Source organism: Salvelinus fontinalis, chromosome 20, assembly GCF_029448725.1.
Source record: "Salvelinus fontinalis isolate EN_2023a chromosome 20, ASM2944872v1, whole genome shotgun sequence".
Taxonomy (NCBI): domain Eukaryota; kingdom Metazoa; phylum Chordata; class Actinopteri; order Salmoniformes; family Salmonidae; genus Salvelinus; species Salvelinus fontinalis.
The window spans coordinates 23,312,137-23,335,598 of NC_074684.1; the positions used below are offsets into that span (position 1 = coordinate 23,312,137).

Consider the following 23,462-nt stretch of genomic DNA (forward strand, 5'->3'; position numbering starts at 1 on the left):
TGTGGTGTCAGGTGTGCCAGCATAAGTTGGCAGTAGGGCAAGGGAAGCAGTTTTTGTCTGTAGACATTGGCATTGTTTGAGATTGATTCAGATTAATATTAGCATGATTAGGCAGTCAGTAAATAACATAAAATAACAGTCATTACCTTTCTAATACATACATTTTATTGTATTTTTAAGTAAATATATCCAATATACCAAATAGCAGTAGGGTAAATTAATGATTATTAATTATTAAAATTATTATTAAACAATTGTTTTTCTACCTTAATCCGTCAAATTGTCTCTGTCTCCTTCCTCCAATGTGCGCTCTCTCCTTAAAAATGTGCTCTCTCCTTAAATGCGCTCCCTTTGATGCTGTAACATGATCTGTATCTGTACTACCTTATGCATAGTGCTCTGGCTATATGTTTTGTCCGGTTTGTAAAGATGCAAGAACGATGCTAAAAGCCACCATTTCTGTTGAAATTAACTACCAAATCTCATTCTTGGTGAGTGTGGACATTTACAAGTGAATGTGAATCTGAGACAAAGTGATGAAAACTGAAGTTGAAATCCATGCTAGGCTAGCAAACGTAAAATACACTGAGTGGACAACACATTAAGAACACCTTCCTAATATTGAGCCCCCCCCCCCCCCCCCCCCCTTTGCCCTCACAACTGCCTCAATTCATCGGGGCATGCTCTACAAGGTGTCGTAAAAGCGTTCCACAGGGATGCTGGCCCATGATGACTCCAATGGTTCCTACAGTTGTGTCAAGCTGGCTCAATGTCCTTTGGGTGGTGGACCATTCTTGATACACACGGAAAATGTTGAGTGTGAAAAACCCAGCAGCGTTGCAATTCTTGACAAAAACATGTGCGCCTGGCACCTACTACCATACCCTGTTCAAAGGCACTTAAATCTTTTGCTTTGCCCATTCACTCTGTGAATGGCACACATGCACAATTCATGTTTCAATTGTCGCAAGGCTTAGAAATCCTTCTTTAACCTGTCTCCTCACCATCATCCACATGGATTGAAGTGGATTTAATAAGTGACATCAATAAGGGATCATCGCTTTCACCTGGATTCACCTGGTCAGTCTGTCATGGAAAGGTGTTCTTAATGTTAAGTCAACTCAGTGTATGTGTGCAACAGCTGCACACTGCAAGCAGAGATGAGAGGAGAAAATTGCACACGTTAATTGAGCTATTTGAACAGTTATTGCTTTGACCGTGGATATTTGCTTAACAAATAACCAAAACCCCAAATTCCATGACCATCACAGTTATTGCATGACTTCTCAAATGTGTCTTCTTGGTGCTGTTGCCAGGTGATCTGTTCTTGGTGCTGTTGCCAGATGATATTTGTGTAATATAAGGTAAATGGAATTAAGATCATTCATTTGACAGAAAACAAATCCCTCTTGTTAAAATCAAGTTATCTTGTTAGAAAACAAGTTCCTTATTTATTTTTTATTTTTAACAAGAGGCTAAACAGGAAGTGTCAGGCTAGTTGAGGCAACTGGCACTGTAGGAAGCAGGCAGCTCCCTGTGTGTCAACCTGGATGGGATCAATTCAAATTCTGTTCTTGCACTTTCCCCCTGGGCCATGGTACTCAATCTCTGAAATATGCTAGTGTGAACAGAAACTAAAGTATCAAAAGCCGAGGATTCTTTCTGCCAGATTACTCACATTTCCTGTCGGGGCTGGGGGCTTGTCTCCTTCCTCCATATTGCACTCATTTCTAAAAAATGAAGTAGTATTTCTTATTTTTGGGCAGGGTTTCCAAACTGCTGAATAACCATTGTGAAAGTACCCTGCATGCTTTCCTATGAGAGTTTATTTATAGAAGCAGGCACGGCACTCTCAACATATACACCAATATAGTGTCTTGTTCCCTGGGTTGTTTTAGCAGAACAATACTGAACTTAATTTGGGCACTTAAACCTATTTAAGTGGTTTGGTTTCTTGGGCAAATAAACCTGATCTGAAAATAACATTACACATCTGAGTGCTTGAATTACTTTCTAGAAGCAGCTAGCAACACTTGTTGCTGTGTGAATTGAATATTAGCCCCATTTACTTTTTCTTGACTGATTTATGACATCATGGTGCACTGATAGTTCCCTCTTCAAGTCAGTTTCTACTTGACGCCAGGGAAACATAATGGCATGTGAACGGAGCACACTAAAGCAGGAAGCACCAGTGACTCGGTCAATAATCAGCTGAAGCCGATGCCAAGCTACAGGACTGTTTTGCTAGCACAGACTGGAATATGTTCCGGGATTCTTCTGATGGCATTGAGGAGTACACCACATCAGTCACTGGCTTCATCAATAAGTGCATCGATGATGTCGTCCCCACAGTGACTGTACGTACATACCCCAACCAGAAGCCATTGATTACAGGTAAGATCCGCACTCAGCTAAAGGGTAGAGCTGCCACTTTCAAGGAGCGGGACTCTAACTGGAAGCTTATAAGAAATCCCTCTATGCCCTCCGATAAACCATCAAACAGGCAAAGCGTCAATACAGGAATAAGATCCGACGCTCGTCAGATGTGGCAGGGCTTGCAAACTATTACAGACTACAAAGAAAACCACAGTCGCGAGCTGCCCAGTGACACGAGCCTACCAGACGAGCTAAATTACTTCTATGCTCGCTTCGAGACAAGTAACACTGAAACATGCATGAGAGCATCAGCTGTTCCGGACGACTGTGTGATCACGCTCTCTGTAGACGATTTGAGTAAGACCTTTAAACAGGTCAACATTCACAAGGCCGCAGGGCCAGATGGATTACAAGGATGTGTACTCCGAGCATGCGCTGACCAACTGGCAAGTGTCTTCACTGACATTTTCAACCTCTCCCTGTCTGAGTCTGTAATACCAACATTTTTCAAGCAGACCATCATAGTCCCAGTGCCCAAGAAAGTGAAGGTAACCTGCCTAAATGACTACTGCCCAGTAGCACTCACGTCGGAAGTCATGAAGTGCTTTGAAAGGATGGTCATAGCTCACATCGACACCATCATCCCAGAAACCCTAGACCCACTCCAATTTGCACACCGCCCAAACAGATTCAGAGATGACGCATTCTCAATCGCACTCCACACTGCCCGAAGGATATACTGCTCCAAGACCAGGCCCAAATCCCTGTCATTTGCGTGAAGAAAAGACGGAAATACAGAAATATTTTACACATGTGAGTATGCTCATTGATTACAGCTCAGCTTTCAACACCATAGTGCCCACAAAGCTCATCACTAAGCTAAGGACCCTGGGACTAAACACCTCCCTCTGCAACTGGATACTGGACTTCCTGACGGGCCACCCCCAGTTGGTAAGGGTAGGTAACAACACATCTGCCACGCTGATCCTCAACACTGGGGCCCCTCATGGGTGCGTGCTTAGTCCCCTCCTGTAATCCCTGTTCACCCACAACTGCATGGCCAAGCACGATTCCAACAGCATCATTAAGTTTGCTGACGACACAATAGTGGTAGGCCTGATCACCGATGGGGCTGTAGTGGAGCGGGTCGAGAGTTTCAAGTTCCTTGGTGACCACATCACCAACAAACTATCATGGTCCAAACACACCAAGACAGTCGTGAAAAGGGCACGACAACACCTTTTCCCCCTCAGGAGACTGAAAATATTTGGCATGGGTGTCCAGATCCTCAAATTTATACAGCTCCACCATCGAGAGCATCCTGACCAGTTGCATCACCGCCTGGTTTGGCAACTGCTCGGCATCCGACCGTAAGGCACCACAAAGGGTACTGTGTACAGCCCAGTACATCACTGGGGCCAAGCTTCCTGCCATCCAGGACCTATATACTAGGCGGTGTTAGAGGAAGGCCCAAAAAATGGTCAAAGACTCAAGTCACCCAAGTCATAGATTGTTCTCTCTGCTACCGCACGACAAGCTGTACCAGAGCGCCAAGTCTAGGTCTAAAAGGCTCCTTAACAGCTTCTACCCCCAAGACATAAGACTGCTGAACAATTAATCAAATGGCCACCTGGACAATTTACATTGAGGGGAGGACCATCCTCCTTAGTGAATTTTCATAATTCCAAATAATTGATTAAAAAACACAGTTTTTCAATGAAGGTCTACAGTAGCTTCAACAGCACTCTGTAGGGTAGCACCATGATGTAGCCGGAGGACAGCTAGTTTCCGTCCTCATCTGGGTACATTGACTTCAATACAAAACCTAGGTTACTCATGGTCCTCCACTTCCATAGACTTACACAGTAATTATGACAACTTCCGGAGGACATCCTCCAACCTATCGGAGCTCTTGCAGCATGAACTGACATGTTGTCCACCCAATCAAAGGATCCGAGAATGAATCTAGTACTGAAAGCATAAGCTACTAGCTAGAACTGCAGTGCATAAAATGTGGTGAGTAGTTGACTCAAAGAGAGAGAAAGACAATAGACAATAATTCTTTAAAAAATTAAGGAGAAGCAAGAGAGAGCGAGAGAGAGCTATATTTCGTAGTATTTTTTCCCCCACTTTCACTTATCTAGCGAATGCAGCTATCTAGTTTAGCCTACTCAAACACCCGGCTCAAACAGAGAGGGATGCTATGTTAGCTAGCTGGCCATGGCTATCCAACACTGGAACTCTTGACAACTTGGAATTTTTGCCACCGGAGCCCGTCGGTGTAACTGCTAAACTGCTTGCTGACTGTACAGTGTACTACATGATTGTAGCGGGTTTACTAACTCGTTAGTTCTAGTAGCTATGTTGACTAGCTATGACGTTAGCTAATATAATGACAACGATGTAAGCTGTGTGTAGCGGTTAGCTGTTATGAAATTAAGATTTTGGCTTGGAAAGATGTTTTTGCCTGGTCACAGATAGCTGAGGTGTTTTGCACTGAAGTTCACAAGTGAAGGGAAAAGGTGAGAGGAGAGCGCGTAGATGCGAGAAGGAATTCCACCACGAGGAAAATGATCATGCTGTTTGTATGTGGCTGCTATGTAAGTGAACTGTGTTTGCATGTGATCAGGGGTGTGGTGTGTTTATTCTGCCAATTTTGTTGAAAAACGTTTCTTAAACAGAAGCAAACGGGGATAAACATACCTGAATTTGTCCAATAGAAACTCTCATTTGCAACTGTTGGACTAATGATTACAACCTATATATATATATTTTTTTAACCTTTATTTAACTAGGCAAGTCAGTTAAGAACAAATACAATGATGACCCTGCTTTCTTTGTTCAGGGGCAGAACAACAGAATTTTACCTTGTCAGCTCAGGGATTTGATCTAGCAACCTTTTGGTTACAGGCCCAACGCTCTAACCGCTAGGCTACCTGCCGCCCCAGGTAGCCTAGATGCAGGCAAGATTGTGCAAGGCGGTATTGAATGTGTCACTGTCTGTCACCCTGATTACTCTAATACTTCTCTCAACCTCTGCACATCCGTTGTAAACTTTTATTCATAGGCTAGGTTTTAGCAGCCTCATGATGGGTATAGGGAAAATGTGAGTATCATGTCGATATCACATAGAGCTGGGTGAATAGAATATAGTCATTCAATATGCTGCAATAGAAATAAGGCCATGCTCATTAAAAAAAATCATCCTCCCTCATCTTAAACGTCACCGACCGCCACTGGTGTCTACCACGTTTTCCATATGTCTACATGTTCCTAAATCATAATTAATGTAAGCTAATATTTGCCTTGGCTCAAACCTAATTTTATATAAGGCAGAAGTTTCCAAGGAGAGCGCTGTACATAGCCTACCCCACCCATTTCAAGCCAGGCTGTCTCCGCTGGGACCTTTCTTTGCGTCACTACACAGCAGCAGACACACCACATTAAAATAGATTGCCTATTTGCTTTGATGATCCTTTTGGCATTGGCTGTCTTGTGTGGATGTTTGGTTCTCAGTGAGTGAGACTAGCGTTGGGTCTGGAGTGGACTGGAACCCAGGTATTACAGTGAAAGGGCGCTCCATTGGAAGGGATCACAAGCTCTATGTAATGTGTATGTTGACATGGAAGGGGAAACTTGGAAGCACATGAAAAGGTGGAGTGGGTCTGTTAAATGTTATCTTTCTGGAGAACATTGTCATTACAAAACACTGAAACACTGTTTTAGCCCAGTTTTATTTCTGCTGTTATCAGTCAGTGGTACCAGAGGGACTTCTGTAAAAACCACACCCCATACTTAATACCAGACAATGTTATTTTGGCCTTTTCTTTTGGAAGATTTTGTGATGTCACAGTCTGGTCCAAAAATGACAATTTGGGCAAATTGAAGATCCTACTCCAAAACAACTGTACAGGCATTATTGTCCCATCAGGAAGCATCAATCTCATCTTATTTCATTTGACACTTAAACAAATTGGTAAATGTGAAGAAACTATATAGTAGGCTATAATACGTTATAGGCATAACATATGTTATACTATAGACCTAGGTACAGTTGTTCAGTGTTAAGCCCACTAACAGGCTATCTCTGTCCCTCACAGACATAGCTGTGGTGGAGATGACGGACGCTTTCCGCCAGCCCTCCCTGTTCTACCACCTGGGTGTGAGGGAGAGCTTCAGCATGGCCAACAACATCATCCTGTACTGTGACACCAACTCTGACTCGCTTCAGTCCCTGCAGGTAAGCTGTGGGGTTCACGCGCACTCTCGCACACACTCACACACACTCACGCATGCACACATGCCTTACATAAACGTATCTGCAGCCTGTCAGCCTTTTTTCCTCATCACTTTGTCCATACTTTAATCAACTTAATGTTTCCACAATGGATGTAATGTAATACGGTTCATCAGGTTAATGACAAAGGTCTATATTTAGAATCTGAGTGTATGGGGAACCTGTAATAGCTGTCATTGCTGTTGTAGTGCCAGTTCAACACATTAGTTATTTGTTTGAAGGGAGATGCATTTACACCTAGACAGGAAATGGTGTGTTTCATGAAAAGGAAAGGAGACGTTAGGCCTATGTAAAGTAGCATCTGACAGAGGAAAAACAATCGACACACACAATTTGGTTTAATATTTTACCCCTTTTTACCCCTTTAGATATAAAATGGATATTTAGCCATCTAGTCTTGTAAAAGAGCATTTCGTAGACAGGGAAATGTCATTGATAGACTGACTCATTTCCTTGCATTTGCAGAAGAGGTTTGCATGTGTATCTATTTTGGTGTTGTCTGTGCCCTTGGGCTGGAGTCCTCAGGTGATGTACAGTTGAATAAACATTAGCCTAAACTGGTTTGCAAAGTGAGAGAGCCCTTGCAGCTGCAATGGAATCCCCTAACAAAGCCCACCAACAACAACACACAGGCATGCAAATTAGAGAGTGGGGGAGGGGAGACTATGGTTTCCTGTGCATACAGTGCCTTCAGAAAGTATTCACACCCCTTTACTTTTTCCACATTTTGTTGTGATACAGCCTGAATTTAAAATAGATTCGATTGAGATGTTGTGTCTCTGGCCTACACAAAATACCCCATAATGTCAAAGTGGAATGATGTTTTTAAAAATGTATACAAAATGAAAAGTAAATAAGCATTCAACCTACTTGTTATGGCAAGCCTAAATATGTTCAGGAGTAGAAATGTGCTTAATATGTCACATAAAAAGTTGCATGGACTCACTCTGTGTACAATAATAGTGTTTAATATTATTTTTGAATGACTACCTCATCTCTGTACCCCACATATACAGATAATTGTAAGGTCCCTCAGTCAAGCAGTGAATTTCAAACACAGATTCAACCACAAAGACCAGGGAGGTTTTGCAATGTCTTGCAAAGAAGGGCACCTATTGGTACAGTGGCGGTCGGAACAGTTTAAGATGAGGGAGAACGATCATTATTTTTTGGAGAATGGCCTAATTTCTATTACACCAAATTGGATGACTGTCATTCAATGTAACATCGATAGGTTTAGAATACTAAATGATACTCAAATTTTCCCTATACCTATCATGAGATTGCTACAACCTAGCCTATGAATTAAAGTTTACAACGTAGGTACACACAGGTCGAGGGGAAAATTTGAGGGGATGGAAAGACAATGACACATTCAATACCGCCTTGCACAGTCTTGCCTGCAACTAGCTTATCTAGGGTGTAATCATTAGTCCAAAAGTTGAATACAAGAGTTTCTATAGGAGAAATTCAGATATGTTTATCCCCGTTGCATTCTGTTGCTTCCGTTTTGAAGAAATGTTTTTCAACAGAATCTGCGGAATGAATACACCCCTGATCACTCGCCACATATAAACCTTCATTCTCTGATTCTTTGATTGGGTGGACAACATGTCAGTTCATGCTGCAAGAGCAGCTCTGATTCTTTGATAGGTTGGAGGATGTCCTCCGGAAGTTGTCATAATTAATGTGTAAGTCAATGGAAGGCGGTGAGAACCATGAGCCTCCTAGATGTTGTATTGAAGTCAATGTACCCAGAGGAGGACAGAAGCTAGCTGTCCTCTGACTACACCATGGTGCTACCCTACAGGGCTGTTGAGACAACTGTAGACCTTTATTGCAAAACCGTGTGTTTTAATCAATTATTTGGTGAGGTGAATATATTTTGTTTAATTTTATCTAAAAAGGATAACATTTGAAATGTTTCACTATTTTTATGAAATTCTTTAAGGAGGATGGTCCTCCCCTTCATCCTCTGAGGAGCCTACACTAGTACACTGAACAACAATTTGAACACAACATTTAAAGTGTTTGTCCCCTGTTTAATGACCTGAAATAAAAGATCCCAGACATTTTCCATGCGCACAAAAAGAGGTTTGCTGATGTCAACGTTGTGAACAGAGTGCCCCATAGTGGCGGTGGGGTTATGGTATGGGCACGCATAAGCTACGGACATCAAACACAATTGCATTTTATCATTGGCAATTTCAATGCACAGAGATACAGTGACGAGATCCTGAGGCACATTGTCGTGTCATTCATCCGCCGCCATCACCTCATGTTTCAGCATGATAATACATGGCCGCATATCCCAAGGATCTATGCACAATTCCTGGTAGCTGAAAATGTCCCAGTTCTTCCATGGCCTGCATACTCACCAGACAGGTCACCCATTGAGCATGTTTGGGATGCTCTGGATCAACGTGTTCCAATTCTGCCAATATCCAGCTACTACGCACAGCAATTGAAGAGGAGTAGGACAACATTCCACAGGCCACAACCAACAGCCTGATCAACTATCTGAAGGAGATGTGTCGCACAACATGAGGCAAATGGTGGTCACACCAGATACTGACTGGTTTTCTGATCCACGTCCCTACATTTTTTAAGGTATCTTTGACCAACTGAAATGAACACGAGGGAGACAGAGAGCTGGTTTCAAGCGCAGGGCGCAGCAGGTGTCTAGTGTAAAGGACCACAGGAGGAGGCTGGTAGCTGGGTCCAGGGGCAGGCAGAAGGTCATACACATGAGGTCCAAAGGGCGACAGTACAGGCAGGGAAAAGTCTAGTAATGTCGTCTGGGAGATCAGGAAATAGGTGAATAACAGGAAATCCGATAGGCTAAAGTGCCCTGCAGTGAACAGCCAAAAGGCGTCGTTAGTGAGGCCGGCAAAAACTATCATACACAGGAGGAGTAAATGCTGGGGAAAACAGAGATCCAAAGAGAAGTGTGGTGTGTGTAAAAAAAAAAAAGGATGCGGTGCAAAGAACTGAACTAAATAGTGTGTGTAAATGACATACAGGTGTGTGAACAGGTGATTAGAATTCAGGTGATTGGGATCTGGAGAGTGAGCTGCGTTCAGGAGATCTATGTGTGTGAGTGTGGGCTGGAAAGTGAGCTGCGTTCAGGGGATCTACGTTTATGAGAGTGTGAGTTGGAAGCAGACATTACACCAAAAGATGCATATCTGTATTCCCAGTCATGTTAAATCCATAGATTAGGGCCTAATTAATCACCATGAGACCAATGGTGACTTTCAAACGGTTACAGAGTTTAATGGCTGTGATGGGAGAAAACTGAGGATGGATCAACAACATTGTAGTTACTCCACAATACTAAACTAAATGACAGAGTGAAAAGAAATAAGCCTGTAGAGAATAAAACATATTCCAAAACATCCATCCTGTTTGCAATAAGGCACTAAAGTAAAACTTCAAAACAAACACAACACATCATTATTCATATTATTCACAAGTACCACTATTCATATGTTCAAGCATAGGATAAAAAATAAACAGAATAGAGGTAAGCACATCCTAGAGGAAAACCTGGTTCAGTCTGCTTTCCAACAGACACTGGGAGACAAATTCACCTTTCAGCAGGACAATAACCTAAAACACAAGGTCATATATACACTGGAGTTGCTTACCAAGACGACCTTGAATGTTCCTGAGTGGCCTAGTTACAGTTTTGACTAAAATCAGCTTGAAAATCAATGGCAAGACTTGAAAATGGCTGTCTAGTAATGATCAACAACCAATTTGACAGTGCTTGAATAATTTTCCAAAGAATAATGTGGAAATATTGCATAATCAAGGTGTACAAAGCTCTCAGAGACTTACCCAGAAAAGACTCACAACTGTAATTGCTGCTTAAGGTGATTCTAACATGTATTGACTCAGGGGTGTGAATATTTATGTAAATTTGATATTTCTGTATTTCACTTTCACTAAATTTACAACATTTTCAAAAAAACATGTTTTCACTGTAATTCTGAAGTATTGTGTGTAGATGGGTGATACAAATGGTTTCCATTTTGAATCCAGGCTGTAACACAACAAAATGTGGAATAAGTCAAGCATTATGAATACTTTCTGGAGGCAGTGCAGAAATCTAGATACACCACACACACTCGTACAACCTGCAATGCTCTGCTGTGACGTTGCCATTGCCATAAAAAAAAGCATTGCAATATTTTGAAATTGTTGTAAAATCTTCAAAGAATAGGTAATCAAATAAGCAAAGTGTACCTTTTAAAATAAATATTATGTCTGTAATCTTGATGAACTGCCCTCCATCTCCACCTGCCTACACTTCGACTCCCTGCTGTAAAAAAAAAAAAAAAACGACTTTCTGTAGTGGTTTTACCAGATCGCTATCAACCTCCTTTATTGAAGGTTAAGAGTAACAGTGACTGTTAACCTTTTATAGAATGTTTAGAAAACTACTTAAGAGCCTGAGGTTCAACCTCTTTTTAATTAAAGTGCCTTTTCCCACATATAACATTTCCATGGTTGTTTGCTGGCACTTAAACTAGCCTACAGTATGACACTGCAAAAATAAGTGCTAGCGAGACTGTATCAGCATTTCTACTGGTTCTGTTTACAACTACAGGTGTCCATTTATAGCAGGAGTCCATTTATGATGGAAAGATGGCTCTAGTCAATGAACCTTGACCAGTGTAATGTTTCAATGATTTTTCTACATCACCTTTGCAAACTCACTTTCTCACCACAAAACAGTATTGACATTTCTCTTTTTCTTTTGCAGGATATTATTTGCCAGAAGAACACTGTAAGTGCACAAAGTTCTCACTCTCTCTTTCAAAGCTGTTAGAAGCAAACCTCTCGTTTATTTCTTGCACCTTTCCTGTGTGAAAGTAAGTGCAATAACCCGTTTTTTTTTTCACGGCAGCATTCAGCAACATAGCATTGTCTGCCACCATCAGTCCATTTTAATTACCCAATTCACTATCCCTCTAGTTTGGCTTTGTGCATTCTGCTTTGTGTACAGTAAACTAAAGCATTTTCCCTTACTCAGAGATTATTCCAGGATAGCTTTACTTGGTTGACAGGCAGCCTTATTATCAGGGTGACTGGGGAATGTGCTGTGGAAAGCAGCGAGAGAATGAGTCCACTTTCAATTTCACCTCTCATTTTCGATTTCCTGCCTCTGTGCTGTGCCGACACAGCAGTGGTTTAAGCTCCCCCGTCTGTAACACAGTGTTTGCCACTCCTGCCCAGTGATAGCTAGGGCAGACAAATAGACAACACACAGTCTGGCTGGCTTTCTTATACAGAATAATAGGATATGGTGACATTGATGCACTGTGGCATGGGGGGGGGGAAACTGTAAGGCAGGGGTGTCAAACTCATTCCACGGAGGGCCTTGTGTCTGCAGGTTTTTGGTTTTTCCTTTCAATAAAGCCCTAGACAACCAGGTGTGGGGAGTTCCTAACTAATTAGTGATGTTAATTCATCAATCAAGTACAAGGGAGGAACGAAAACCCGCAGACACTCGGCCCTCCGTGGAATGAGTTTGACACCTGTGCTGTAAGGTGTTGAATCAAAGGCATGGACAGGGAGCCTCCTGAGCAGCTGGCCTAAGTGGCTTTACGGAGTGGAATGAGGTGGGTTGTGCTCTAGGAAGCAGGTTGATGGCTGATCTGTGTGTGGCGACAGAGCTTTGGGAGGAGGACTGATTACTGCATTAGAGTGAGAATGCACTACTGCACTCCATGACTGACTATCTCTCTCCATCTGTATCTACACACCACTTTCCTCTCCTTTGCTCTGAGAAAACAAACACACTCTGCCACAGACAGATATGACACATTAGTGGCACTCTGACCTAGTCACACACACACACACACACACACACACACACACACACACACACACACACACACACACACACACACACACACACACACACACACACACACACACACACACACACACACACACACACACACACACACACACACACACACTACTCAGTCCCGTCTACCCCCCCCCCCCCCCCCTTTAAATGAATGGGTTAATCCCATGCTGCCTGACTGGGAGATATAACTCCTTAATTACTGTAACGTGCAAACACCCTGACTTCGTCCCAAATGGCACCTTATGTATTCCCTTTATAGTGCACTACTTTTGACCGCAGCCTTATGTAGGGCAATGGTGTGATGTAGGACATACCCCTAGTGTTCTGTCCCTGTGCTCCTTTTGTTGTTTTTGGGACCTGCGTGTCACCTACCCTCAGAGACTTGCTGCTGAGGTGAGAAGCATCCAGCTACAGATTATGTGCACTAACGCTGCCTGGTCTGCGAACCTCAGTTCGCATATGTGTGCATTTTAGATGGTATTTGTGTTTCTCAGATTGTATGTGCGCACACAACCTGTAGATGCTTGTTGGTCACCTGTGTCACGTGAGTCAGTAGATTTGTTCCAGGGTGTCAGTGTGCTACGCATATACCAGTCACGCACTAGCTCTGGTCTAGGGTGTTATATGAACTACTGTTGCTTCTGCAGCTAGCTAATACACACTAGCTAGCTAGTACACACTATAGCTAGCTAGTACACACTAGCTAGTGCATACTAGCTAGCTAGTAGGTCTACAACACTAGCTAGCTAGTAGGCCTACAAAACTAGCTAGCTAGCTAGTACACACTAAGCTTCATTAAATAAGCTTCATTACATTTTTCTACAGTACCAAGCCTATTATTCATTGTCTTCATATCTTCATTTAAAAGGGTAACGCACCATCCTTTCTGGCACTATTAGACCTGTCTGAGTTCGTATGCTGACTCTCACAGTGTCTGTGTCATGAAAAGGTATCTGCTGGAGCCAGACCCTATTGGCTGCAATAGATCCAGCAGATACCTTATCATGCCACAGATGCTGTGAGACATAGAAGATGAGACAGGATATTGAATGGTGCCAGAGAGGATGGCGCATTACCTCCCCCAGCAGGACAGTTGGTGAATTTACAGCGCTAGCTAGTAGCACAGACAAAAGTGGTTAGTTATCAGTATCTTTGCTAGTAGTACTAGGTAGCTGGTTAGCTCTACTAGCTAGCAGGTAGCTAACTGGCTCTACTAGATAGCCACGAGTTAGCTAGTAGTGCTAGCTAGGTTGTGACAGCTAAAGCACAAGCAACAGTGGTTGCTTGGTTGTAGTGATTTTTGGCATTAAGATTGTATCCAAAAATTATCAAAACTAAAGGAATCCTGAACACATACAGTGCCTTCAGAAAGTATTCATACCCCTTGACAGTTTGTTGTGTTACAGCCTGCATTTGTGGCCTACACACAATATCCCATAATGTCAGAGTGGAATTAGATTTTTTAAAACAAATTAATGAAAAATGAAAAGCTGAAATGTCTTGAGTCAATAAGTATTCATCCCCTTTGTTTTTTAATTTATTTGTATTTATTTAACCTTTATTTAACTAAGAAAGTCAGTTAAGAACAAATTCTTATTTACAATGATGGCCTACTAAAAGGCAACAGGCCTCCTGCGGGGGCTGGGATTAAAAAATATATATATATAAATATAGGACAAAACACACATCACGACAAGTGAGACAACACAACACTACATAAAGAGAGACCCAAGACAACAACATAGCAAGGCAGCAACACATGACAACACAGTGACCTCCTGCAGGCATAAACTTTGTAGCAGGGCAGGGGAAAAAGAGGGAGAAGCGTCGGGGCTAGCCGCATTAGAAGGGGTGGGAGATGAGGAAATGTTGGACGGGCAAGGAGGCATGGCTGAGTCAAATAGGAATCCTGACTTAATGAAGTGGTGATTGAAGAGCTCAGCCATGTGCTTCTTGTCAGTAACAACCACATCATCAACATTAAGGGACATGGACAGCTGTGAGGAGGAGGGTTTCTTTTTCAGGTCTTTAACCATTTTCCAGAACTTCTTGGGGTTAGACCCACAGAGACAGAACTGCTCCTTAAAGTAACTTACTTTGGCCTTCCGGATAGCCTGAGTGCGCTTATTTCTCATTTGCCTGAATGAGAGCCAGTCAGCCTGAGTATGCGTCTGCCGAGCCTTTCACCACTTGTTATGGCAAGCCTAAATAAGTTCAGGGGTAGAAATGTGCTTAATAAGTTGCATGGACTCCCTCTGTGTGTAATAATAGTGTTTAACATGATTCTTGAATGTTTGTTTTTTTACCTTATCTCTGTACCCCACACATGCAATTATCTGTAAGGCCCCTTAGTCGAGCAGTGAGCACAGATTCAAACACAGATTCAACTACAAAGACCAGGGAGGTTTTCCAATACAAAGAAGGGCACCTATTGATAGATGGGTAAAAAAAGCAGACATTGAATATCCCTTTGAGCATGGTGAAGTTATTAATTACACTTTGGATGGTGTATCAATACACCCAGTCACTACAAAGATACAGGCGTCCTTCCTAACTCAGTTGATGGAGAGGAAGGAAACCGTTCAGAGATTTCACAATGAGGCCAATGGTGACTTTAACACAGTTACAGAGTTTAATGGCTGTGATAGGAAAAAACTAAGGATGGATCAACCACATTGCAGTTACTCCAAAATACTAACCTAATTGACAGAGTGAAAAGAAGGAAGCCTGTACAGAATACAAATATTCCAAAACATGCATCCCATTTGCAATAAGGCACTAAAGTAAAACTGCCCAAAAAATTGCTTAGAAATTAACTTTATGACCTGAATAGAAAGCGTTGTATTTGTGACAAAACCAACACAACACATCACTACTCATATTATACTCATATTTTCAAACATGGTGGTGGCTGCATCATGTTATGGGTATGCTTGTCATCGGGAAGGACTAGGGAGTTTTTAGGATAAAAATAAGCACAAACAAAATCCTAGAGGAAAGCCTGGTTCAGTCTGCTTTCCAACAGACACTGGGAGACACATTCACCTTTCAGCAGGACAATAACCTAAAACACAAGGCCAAATATACACTGCAGTTGCTTACCAAGATGGCGTTGAATGTTCCTGAGTGGCCTAGTTAAAGTTTTTACTTAAATCTGCTTGAAAATCTATGGCAAGACTTGAAAATAGCAGTGATCAACAACCAATTTGACTGTGCTTGAATAATTTTTTAAAGAATAATGTGCAAATATTGTACAATCCAGGTGTGCAAAGCTCTTAGAGACTTATCCAGAAAGACTCACAGCTGTAATCGATGCCATAAGGGATTCTAACATTTATTGACTCAGGGTGTTGAATACTTATGTAATCAAGATACTGTATATTAGTGTTTTATTTTTCATAATTGTTTTACAAATGTTAGAATTTTTCTTCCACTTTTACATGACAGAGTGTTTTGTGTAAATCATTAACAAAATATGACAATTAAATCCATTTGAATCCCACTTTATAACACAACAAAATGTTGTGTGAATACTTTCTGAAAGCACTGTAGTTAGCTAGCTAACTCTCCCAACTTTGACCATGATGATACTAACACACTAACATAATGCCCAGAGCTAGTGTGCCGTCTGGTATGTGCGTAGCACACTGATGCCCTAGGACACGTTGAGAGTTCAGGTTGCACGCACACATACCAACTGAGACGCAAAAATACAATTTGAGACACATGTGCTTTGCGATTCGCAGACCAGGCGGCATCAACGAGCATAATCTGCAGTTGGATGCTTCTCATTGGCTGACGTTGCCGGGGAGAAGGACAGTGTCAATGGCACCTAGCGATTAAAACATTTATAAATCTGTGATGTGTTGTCATCATGTAATCCGCTAGGGCATGAATCACGCAGTGTGTGTGGCTCAATATAGGGCAGGATGTTGTAATCTGTGTCTGCATCTAACCGTGACAAGCCGTCACAGGTTATTTTGGAAAGATATGGCATGACTAAATGTCATAAAAATAAGATTGCAGGAGAGGAAGCAGTTTTACTGTGGAACATTCCAATTTCTACAGGCAGAAGTTGAGCCTCTGTTCACTTCCTTTTGTTGCAAGTGTGAGTTGCAAGCAGCCCGGATGTGTTCTTGAAGATGGAATTGAAACAGAGAAGTTAAAATAGCCACTGACTGCACTCAGGATTCATCCCTTTCCGTAACCTACTGTAGCCTACATGTTCAAGTATATTTAGGATCCATCAATTCAAGCTTTTCAAGTGCTGAGTGTTGAGTATGACAGACTAACATGACAGACTAAAATGACATCAATGATAGATTTACAGCAAATACAGTTGCAAATACAAATACAGTAGTAAGACAGACGTGGTTTGAATTGATTTCCATGAGCAACATGAATGGAGTTTTAAAGCTAGTTCTGCCCTGAGGGCAGTGTGAGCAGCCCAGTTAAACAGATCCTTATGCCACTCTCATTACTGATGTGGATCTATCCCCCAGGACACTGGCTCTTTAGACAGACTCAATTATGTCCATGGGTACAACCACACCATTGTCCCTGCAGATCAGATTCTCCTCCTTATGTCACAACACTATGTCACAAAATTACCAGCACGAGGCAGTCCCATACCACTGTCCTCCCATTGTATATAACGCATGCAGTCAACATGCAATGTAATATAATCTAACAGAAACAACCTATACATTAGCACGGTACCAGACCTGTTTGTGTTTTATAATCATACAGCACAAACAGATCTGGGACCAGGCGACCTCTGTATGTTTACGACCCAAGAAATTGCTGCTTTCTGTTTCCCTCCAGACATGCTCAGCCAACTACAGTTTCATCCCGTACATGGTGACACCGCACAACAAGGTGTACTGCTGCGAGAGCAGCCTGATGAAGGGCCTGACAGAGCTGATGCAGCCCAGCTTCGAGATGCTGCTGGGACCAATCTGCATGCCCCTGCTGGACCGCTTCATCCAGCTGTTCAAGGTGCCCCAGGCTAACTCCTGGTGAGTAGTATAGGGATGTGTAGCCTGAGATGCTAGGCCTAAAGCTCCTGCTGATTAGGTTGTTGGGGTTAGACACTGGGCTGCTATAGGCCTAAGTCACATGTTTGCTGTACTCACACCTTGATGTAGTGAAACAGGTGTCACCTCGCTAGGGAAGGTGTGAACATGCACATCAAGGTGATGATTACAGGGCTATTATTGCCAACAGAGGTTTATTAACATGAACTAAAGTGAACTGTATAACAGCTGGATTTTGTGTTGTCTTGTGTAATTGTCTGTGGTTGATTAAGCAACATGGATGACTAGCTGATGAAGTACGGTATGACTGTAGCCATACTGTAGTTTAATGAAGTCATCGAAAGTCTTGTTACCTGATAAGCTTCACTTAATTTAAAATGTGCGATGTTTTTTGTTAGTCTGTTGTTCTTTTCATCAGATATTGCACTTCATGAGTATTCCTCAGAGTCCATTGTAATATCCAATTCACTCATTTTGGATAATACATGATGCATTGCTTTATTTGGTGTGTCCCTCTGCAACACTTTGGCTTGCATAGCAATCTCAGTTTTAATGTTAGCATTGCTTAGTTCTGTTCTAATGTTTAAGGCTTCTCTCTCTGCCAACATTCAGCAACAGCCTCTCTTCTAGGAATATGGAGTCATATTTCAGAGAGCTGAGATAAAAGTGCAGCTCCAACAGTACAGTGAAGAATACTTTGAAGGGGCTTACCAGGGAACACATTCATGAGCTCCACATTCAGCTGCCGAGAGGAAGTAAATAACTGACATATTGCATATGTTTAAGAGGGTAGACTATTTATAAGGGTGTCAGGCAAGGCAAGATCAAAGACACTGTAGCCTATATCAAAAGTTGCCTCAGAGGAATAGATACATTATTTTCAATTATAAACGGTTTTATCTATCCCCATTCCTCATATTTATTTCCTCAGAAAGTCACATCAATACATAATAATGGTTTATTTGCAGAAAACTTGATTTCTAGTGTGAAATAACATCTCTCTGTGAATCTCTCCGGTACCCCTTCACAGCCAATACTTCAGAGAAACCATTCTCAACGAGATTCGGAAAGCGCGGGAATTGTTCACAGGGATGGAGCTGGCCTCAGAACTTAGCCGAATTCAACAACGATTGGACAACGTAGAGTGCCTTTCAGCTGACATCGTCATCAACCTGCTTCTGTCCTACAGGGACATCCAGGTACATTTTTCCTTCTTCAGCTTGTCAGATGCTATCGGCATGGGCCATTTAGATAGACTGAAATGCCTTAGCATAAATGTTTTAGGGCCTCCCTCAGTCCATTTTCTAACATAGTCATTGAGATAAAATTATCTTGGGCTTCCAGTGGAAAGCTGCAGATTAAGTTTTTGTCATCTTCCTGTGGCTATTCTGCAACTGCACTGCAGTCTGTTCTCTATGCATTGCCATGCCATTCACCCTACACCCTCCCATCCTGCCAGCCATAGGCAGCCACCCGTCACATTAATAAATGATGTCAACAACAAGAGATACAAGGAGACGCTGAATTATTCAACATGATTTAGATAAATATATACTGGACAAAAAATGGTGGAAGGGACATTTGTTTATTGAAGTACTTGAAAAAGCCGACAATGTCCTTCCCCAAGTAGTGACTTTGTAAGGGAACAAGGACATAGATATTTTAGGTTTCATGTAAACTATAGAAACCAAGATGTGGTTGAGTGGGTACATGATTTTCAATCCAACGATCTGTTTTTCTATGCTTGTTTGTAACGTAGGATTATGAATCCATAGTGAAGCTGGTGGAGACCTTGGAGAAGCTTCCTACATTCGACCCTGTGGCCAATCCCCATGTCAAGTTCCACCATGCCTTTGCACTGAATCGGTAAGACCCCCAGTATGTCACACCTGTTTTTTTCTATACACGCACGCACGCACACACACACATAACATGCATGTGCTGAGCATGTGTGTCTGTGCTCTGAGTCGGAACATCACACATGTTCAGCTTGGAAAGTATTTTACTGCCCGATCTTTAACGTGCTGCCTCACTTGTAAACGCACACTGGGTTTCCAAGCAAGTTGCTCTATCATTTCAGAGCCATTGGAAAATTCCTTTATGCTACAACGCAACATTAGTGTCTGGCCAGTTACGAGAACATTTCACTGCATTTCACACGCTCAAAGAGACGTATTATAAAGCTGTTGCACATTCTTTGCATAATTGGGAAAACATTGAATGGCCTGAAAATGACGATGGTTGCCATAAGTCTGAGTGTTTGTTTAGACAGCAGCCCATTTGTCTCCCCCAACTAGAGGTGGTGGATGACTCAGCAGTTTAGTGCACCATAGCGAAATAATGCCATTATCCTGCAACAATGAAGCATGGATGATTATAATTAAATGTCTTCTTTTAAACATGTCTGACAAGCAGAGTTTTCTGTTGAGTAATTGGTGAGAAAACAGCAGCAGCAGGGATGTAAATGTCGAAACCTTTCCTGTTGCACTCTCTCCCTCCTTCCCCTCCATGTTTGACTGTTGGATGACTGGAGTGGGCTAGGCTGACTCACTGCTTAGCTTCGCCCCCCTCCAGTTGCCGTTCAGCGGCACACTAGTGTGAAGTGAATTCTGGGGAGTGGAGAGCAGCCTGAGCTGCAGCCTCCATTAAAGGTGTCCTATTCCCATTCCCTCTGGATAGGCTCCATGGAAGAAGCTGCTAGTTCCTATGCTTTATTTAACATCCATCTGTCATTAATTAGCTGGCTAGCTAGTTCACCAATTCACTGTTCAAGTCTTCATAATTTGCACGTCTGAAATTACAATTAAAATTGGTTAGTTCAGCTTTTCCTCTAGCTAAACAGCTGATAAACACATTTGTATGAATGCTAGCTCACTAGATCGTGCCAATCGTTAGCTAGCTAGCTAGCTTGACTAGCGGACTGATGAGAGCAAACTCAGCATTGTATGTCCAAATTATTGAATTGAAAATGCATATCAAAGTAATTTGTTGAACATTTTAACATAATTTTGTTATTAAATAAACGTAATACTCACATTCCACAAAGTTATTCCTCTTTCTTCTGGAAAATGTTCTATGAAGAGGTGACTTCCGTCCGCCATTAGTTGTTGCCGGAATTTGGGAGTTTTACCTGCTTCGCAAGGTGTCATGGGATATCCTACCTGGCGAAGGAATCATCCAGAGAGGTAGAGGCGAAGTTAATAGGCATATATTGTAAAATCAGTGATAGGCCTACATTGGATGCTGACTCAAAATCTTCCAAATGAAGGTAGGGCATACCTTGGAGAAGGCATAATTTTAAGTTAGGACATTTTTTTTTATTTAACCTTTATTTATCTAGGCAAGTCAGTTAAGAACAAATTCTTATTTACAATGACAGCATACCCCGGCCAAACCCTAACCCGGACAACGCTAGGCCAATTGTGCGCCGCCCTATGGGACTCCCAATCACAGCCAGTTGTGATACAGCCTGGAATCGAACCAGGGTCTGTAGTGACGCCTCTAGCACTGAAATGTAGTGCCTTAGACTGCCGTGCCACCGGGAGCCCCATGGCAATTTGAACGTCCTACCTTGATGCACTATCCTTGCCCGATTGATGGCACCCCATTCCCTATACAAGTAGTGCACAAGGAAATAGGATACAATTTGGAACTCACATCGTGTCTGTCTCTGACCATTGGGTCTTCCCTCTGCTGTTTTCAGGAGGAACCTCCCGGGGGACCGTCAGAAGGCCCTGGACATCATGCTGCCCCTGGTGAAGGCTGACAACCAGGTGGCCTCAGACATCTACTGCCTGGTGGGACGCATCTACAAGGACATGTTCCTGGAGTCCCACTTCGCTGACAAAGACAGCAGGGACAGTGGCACGGCCTGGTGAGAGCTGCACACACACACACGCACACACACTGGTGAGAGCCTGGCTGCTGATGAGAGTCATTACCTCTCACTCCCCTCTCACTCCTCACTAGCCAGAGTAGCAAAGACCACCTCTCAACTACAGATAATGAACATCTATGTCATCTGACATGGAGCAGAGAGGCTGCAAGGTCTGGCAGAAGCTGATTTGAAACGGCACCACCACCAATGATAATGTGAAGATAATTGCGATCTTCCTGGAATGGTCTCGCATCGAGACGATTTATGGCATCTCATTAGAATAACTCCCCATCGGGCAATCTTGTCCTCTGTTCCAACCCAGACAATGTCTTTGGAGAGCCTTCTCATGTTATTCACACTCATTCCTTCAGTGGAACAGATTGCTCATTAAGTAAATGAGGTTTTTTTTTATCTGCGAGTGCCAAGCTTTGTGCAAGTGGTTCCTCTGTGGACCCTGCAAAATAAGGCTGTAATTGTTTTTGGATGCTTTTTACAAAACTAGGGAGATGAAAAGTTCTCACTAAGGAGTTCTCACTAAGGACACATCAGCAATTACTGTAGGAACATTATGTCTGATTTAAAAATGAAGCATAGTGTGTAATTTTGGTGATTCTAAGTTAGCTTCTCTGTCGTTCCTCTCAGGTTTAAGAAGGGGTTTGAGTCTGAGCCGACACTACACTCTGGCATCAACTACGCCGTTCTACTCCTGGCAGCGGGACACCAGTTTGACGCCTCCTTCGAGCTCCGCAAAGTCGGTGAGTATTGACTTACACTTTATTCTCCTTGATATCTAATGTTTTGCCTTGAGCTGCCTGCGTTTTGTGCTGTTTGGCTCCCAATCCCCTGTGTTTGCTGTGAAATCTGAGGCTCAGAAGGTAGCACAGGAATGTGAGAAACAGGACAGACAATCCTGGGAATCAACCATGGGCCCCCTCCAAGTCCCTGCCCCCTCCCTTCTCTTCTCTACTCTGCCCTGTCCTGGGCTGCCTGAGCAGGACATGTAGTGGCAGCTTCTCTCAGCAAGGCCAAAAATAACAACCATGCTCCATTATCGCTCTGCAATTTAGTAGCAACATGGCAAGTAACTACTTTGCATGTTAAGTGGGTACTAAGATTCTCCAATCTACATTTCAGGTGAAATGCTTGACATAAGAGTAAGCTCTACAGTGCCCAGCCTATTCCCAAACCCCTGCTGTGCAGTACATCCCATTGTGTTCTCCTTCACTAAGAATCTGATCTCTGTGAAGAATTATAAACTGGGTGGTTCAAGCCCTGCTGGCTGATTGGCTGACAGCCGTGGTATATCAGACCGTATACAACGGGTATGACATCAGGGGTTTGTGGTATATGGCCAATATACCACGGCTAAGGGATGTGTCCAGGCACTCTGTATTGCGTTGTGCACAAGAACAGCCCTTAGCCATGGTATATTGGCCATATACCACACCTCCTCTGGCCATATTGTTTAAATAACACATGGTATAAAAAGAACACAAAATAGGTCAAAATAGGACATAGTATCTCGAAACGTTGCACAATAAAACGGAAGGATTCAACAGTGTGGAGTATCTTTCTTTTATATTATAATAATACACAGAAGGTCGGTGGCACCTTAATTGGGGAGGACGGGCTCGTGGTAAGGGCTTGAGCAGAATATCTGGAATGGTATCAAATACATGATTTATTTGTGTTTGATGCCAATCCATTTGCTCCGTTCCAGCCATTATTATAAGTCGTCTTCACCTCAGCAGCCTCCAATGTTATAATATGTCCCTGACCTGACCTTGTTGTTCTCTCCAGGAGTGAAGCTGAGCAGCCTACTGGGGAAGAAGGGCAGCCTGGACAAGCTGCAGAGCTACTGGGATGTGGGTTTCTTCCTGGGGGCTAGCATCCTGGCCTGTGACAACACCAGGGTCATACAGGCCTCCGAGAAACTCTTCAAATTGAAGGCCCCTGTCTGGTGAGCGAGGGTGTTATTTATTTTTTACATTT

At 42.7% G+C, this 23,462-nt stretch overlaps 1 protein-coding gene across 1 annotated transcript in view; it reads left to right on the forward strand.

Annotated features, from left to right (window-relative positions):
• The window catches only part of LOC129817534 (mitogen-activated protein kinase kinase kinase 5-like), a 55,009-nt gene that overhangs the window by 7,746 nt on the left and 23,801 nt on the right, over positions 1 to 23,462 (forward strand). The window contains exons 2-9 of the mRNA XM_055872904.1: positions 6,477 to 6,616; positions 11,445 to 11,468; positions 17,382 to 17,575; positions 18,624 to 18,792; positions 19,353 to 19,459; positions 21,297 to 21,467; positions 22,113 to 22,225; positions 23,271 to 23,430. Coding sequence (XP_055728879.1) covers positions 6,477 to 6,616; positions 11,445 to 11,468; positions 17,382 to 17,575; positions 18,624 to 18,792; positions 19,353 to 19,459; positions 21,297 to 21,467; positions 22,113 to 22,225; positions 23,271 to 23,430 — 1,078 coding nt within the window. The remainder of the gene's footprint in view (positions 1 to 6,476; positions 6,617 to 11,444; positions 11,469 to 17,381; positions 17,576 to 18,623; positions 18,793 to 19,352; positions 19,460 to 21,296; positions 21,468 to 22,112; positions 22,226 to 23,270; positions 23,431 to 23,462) is intronic.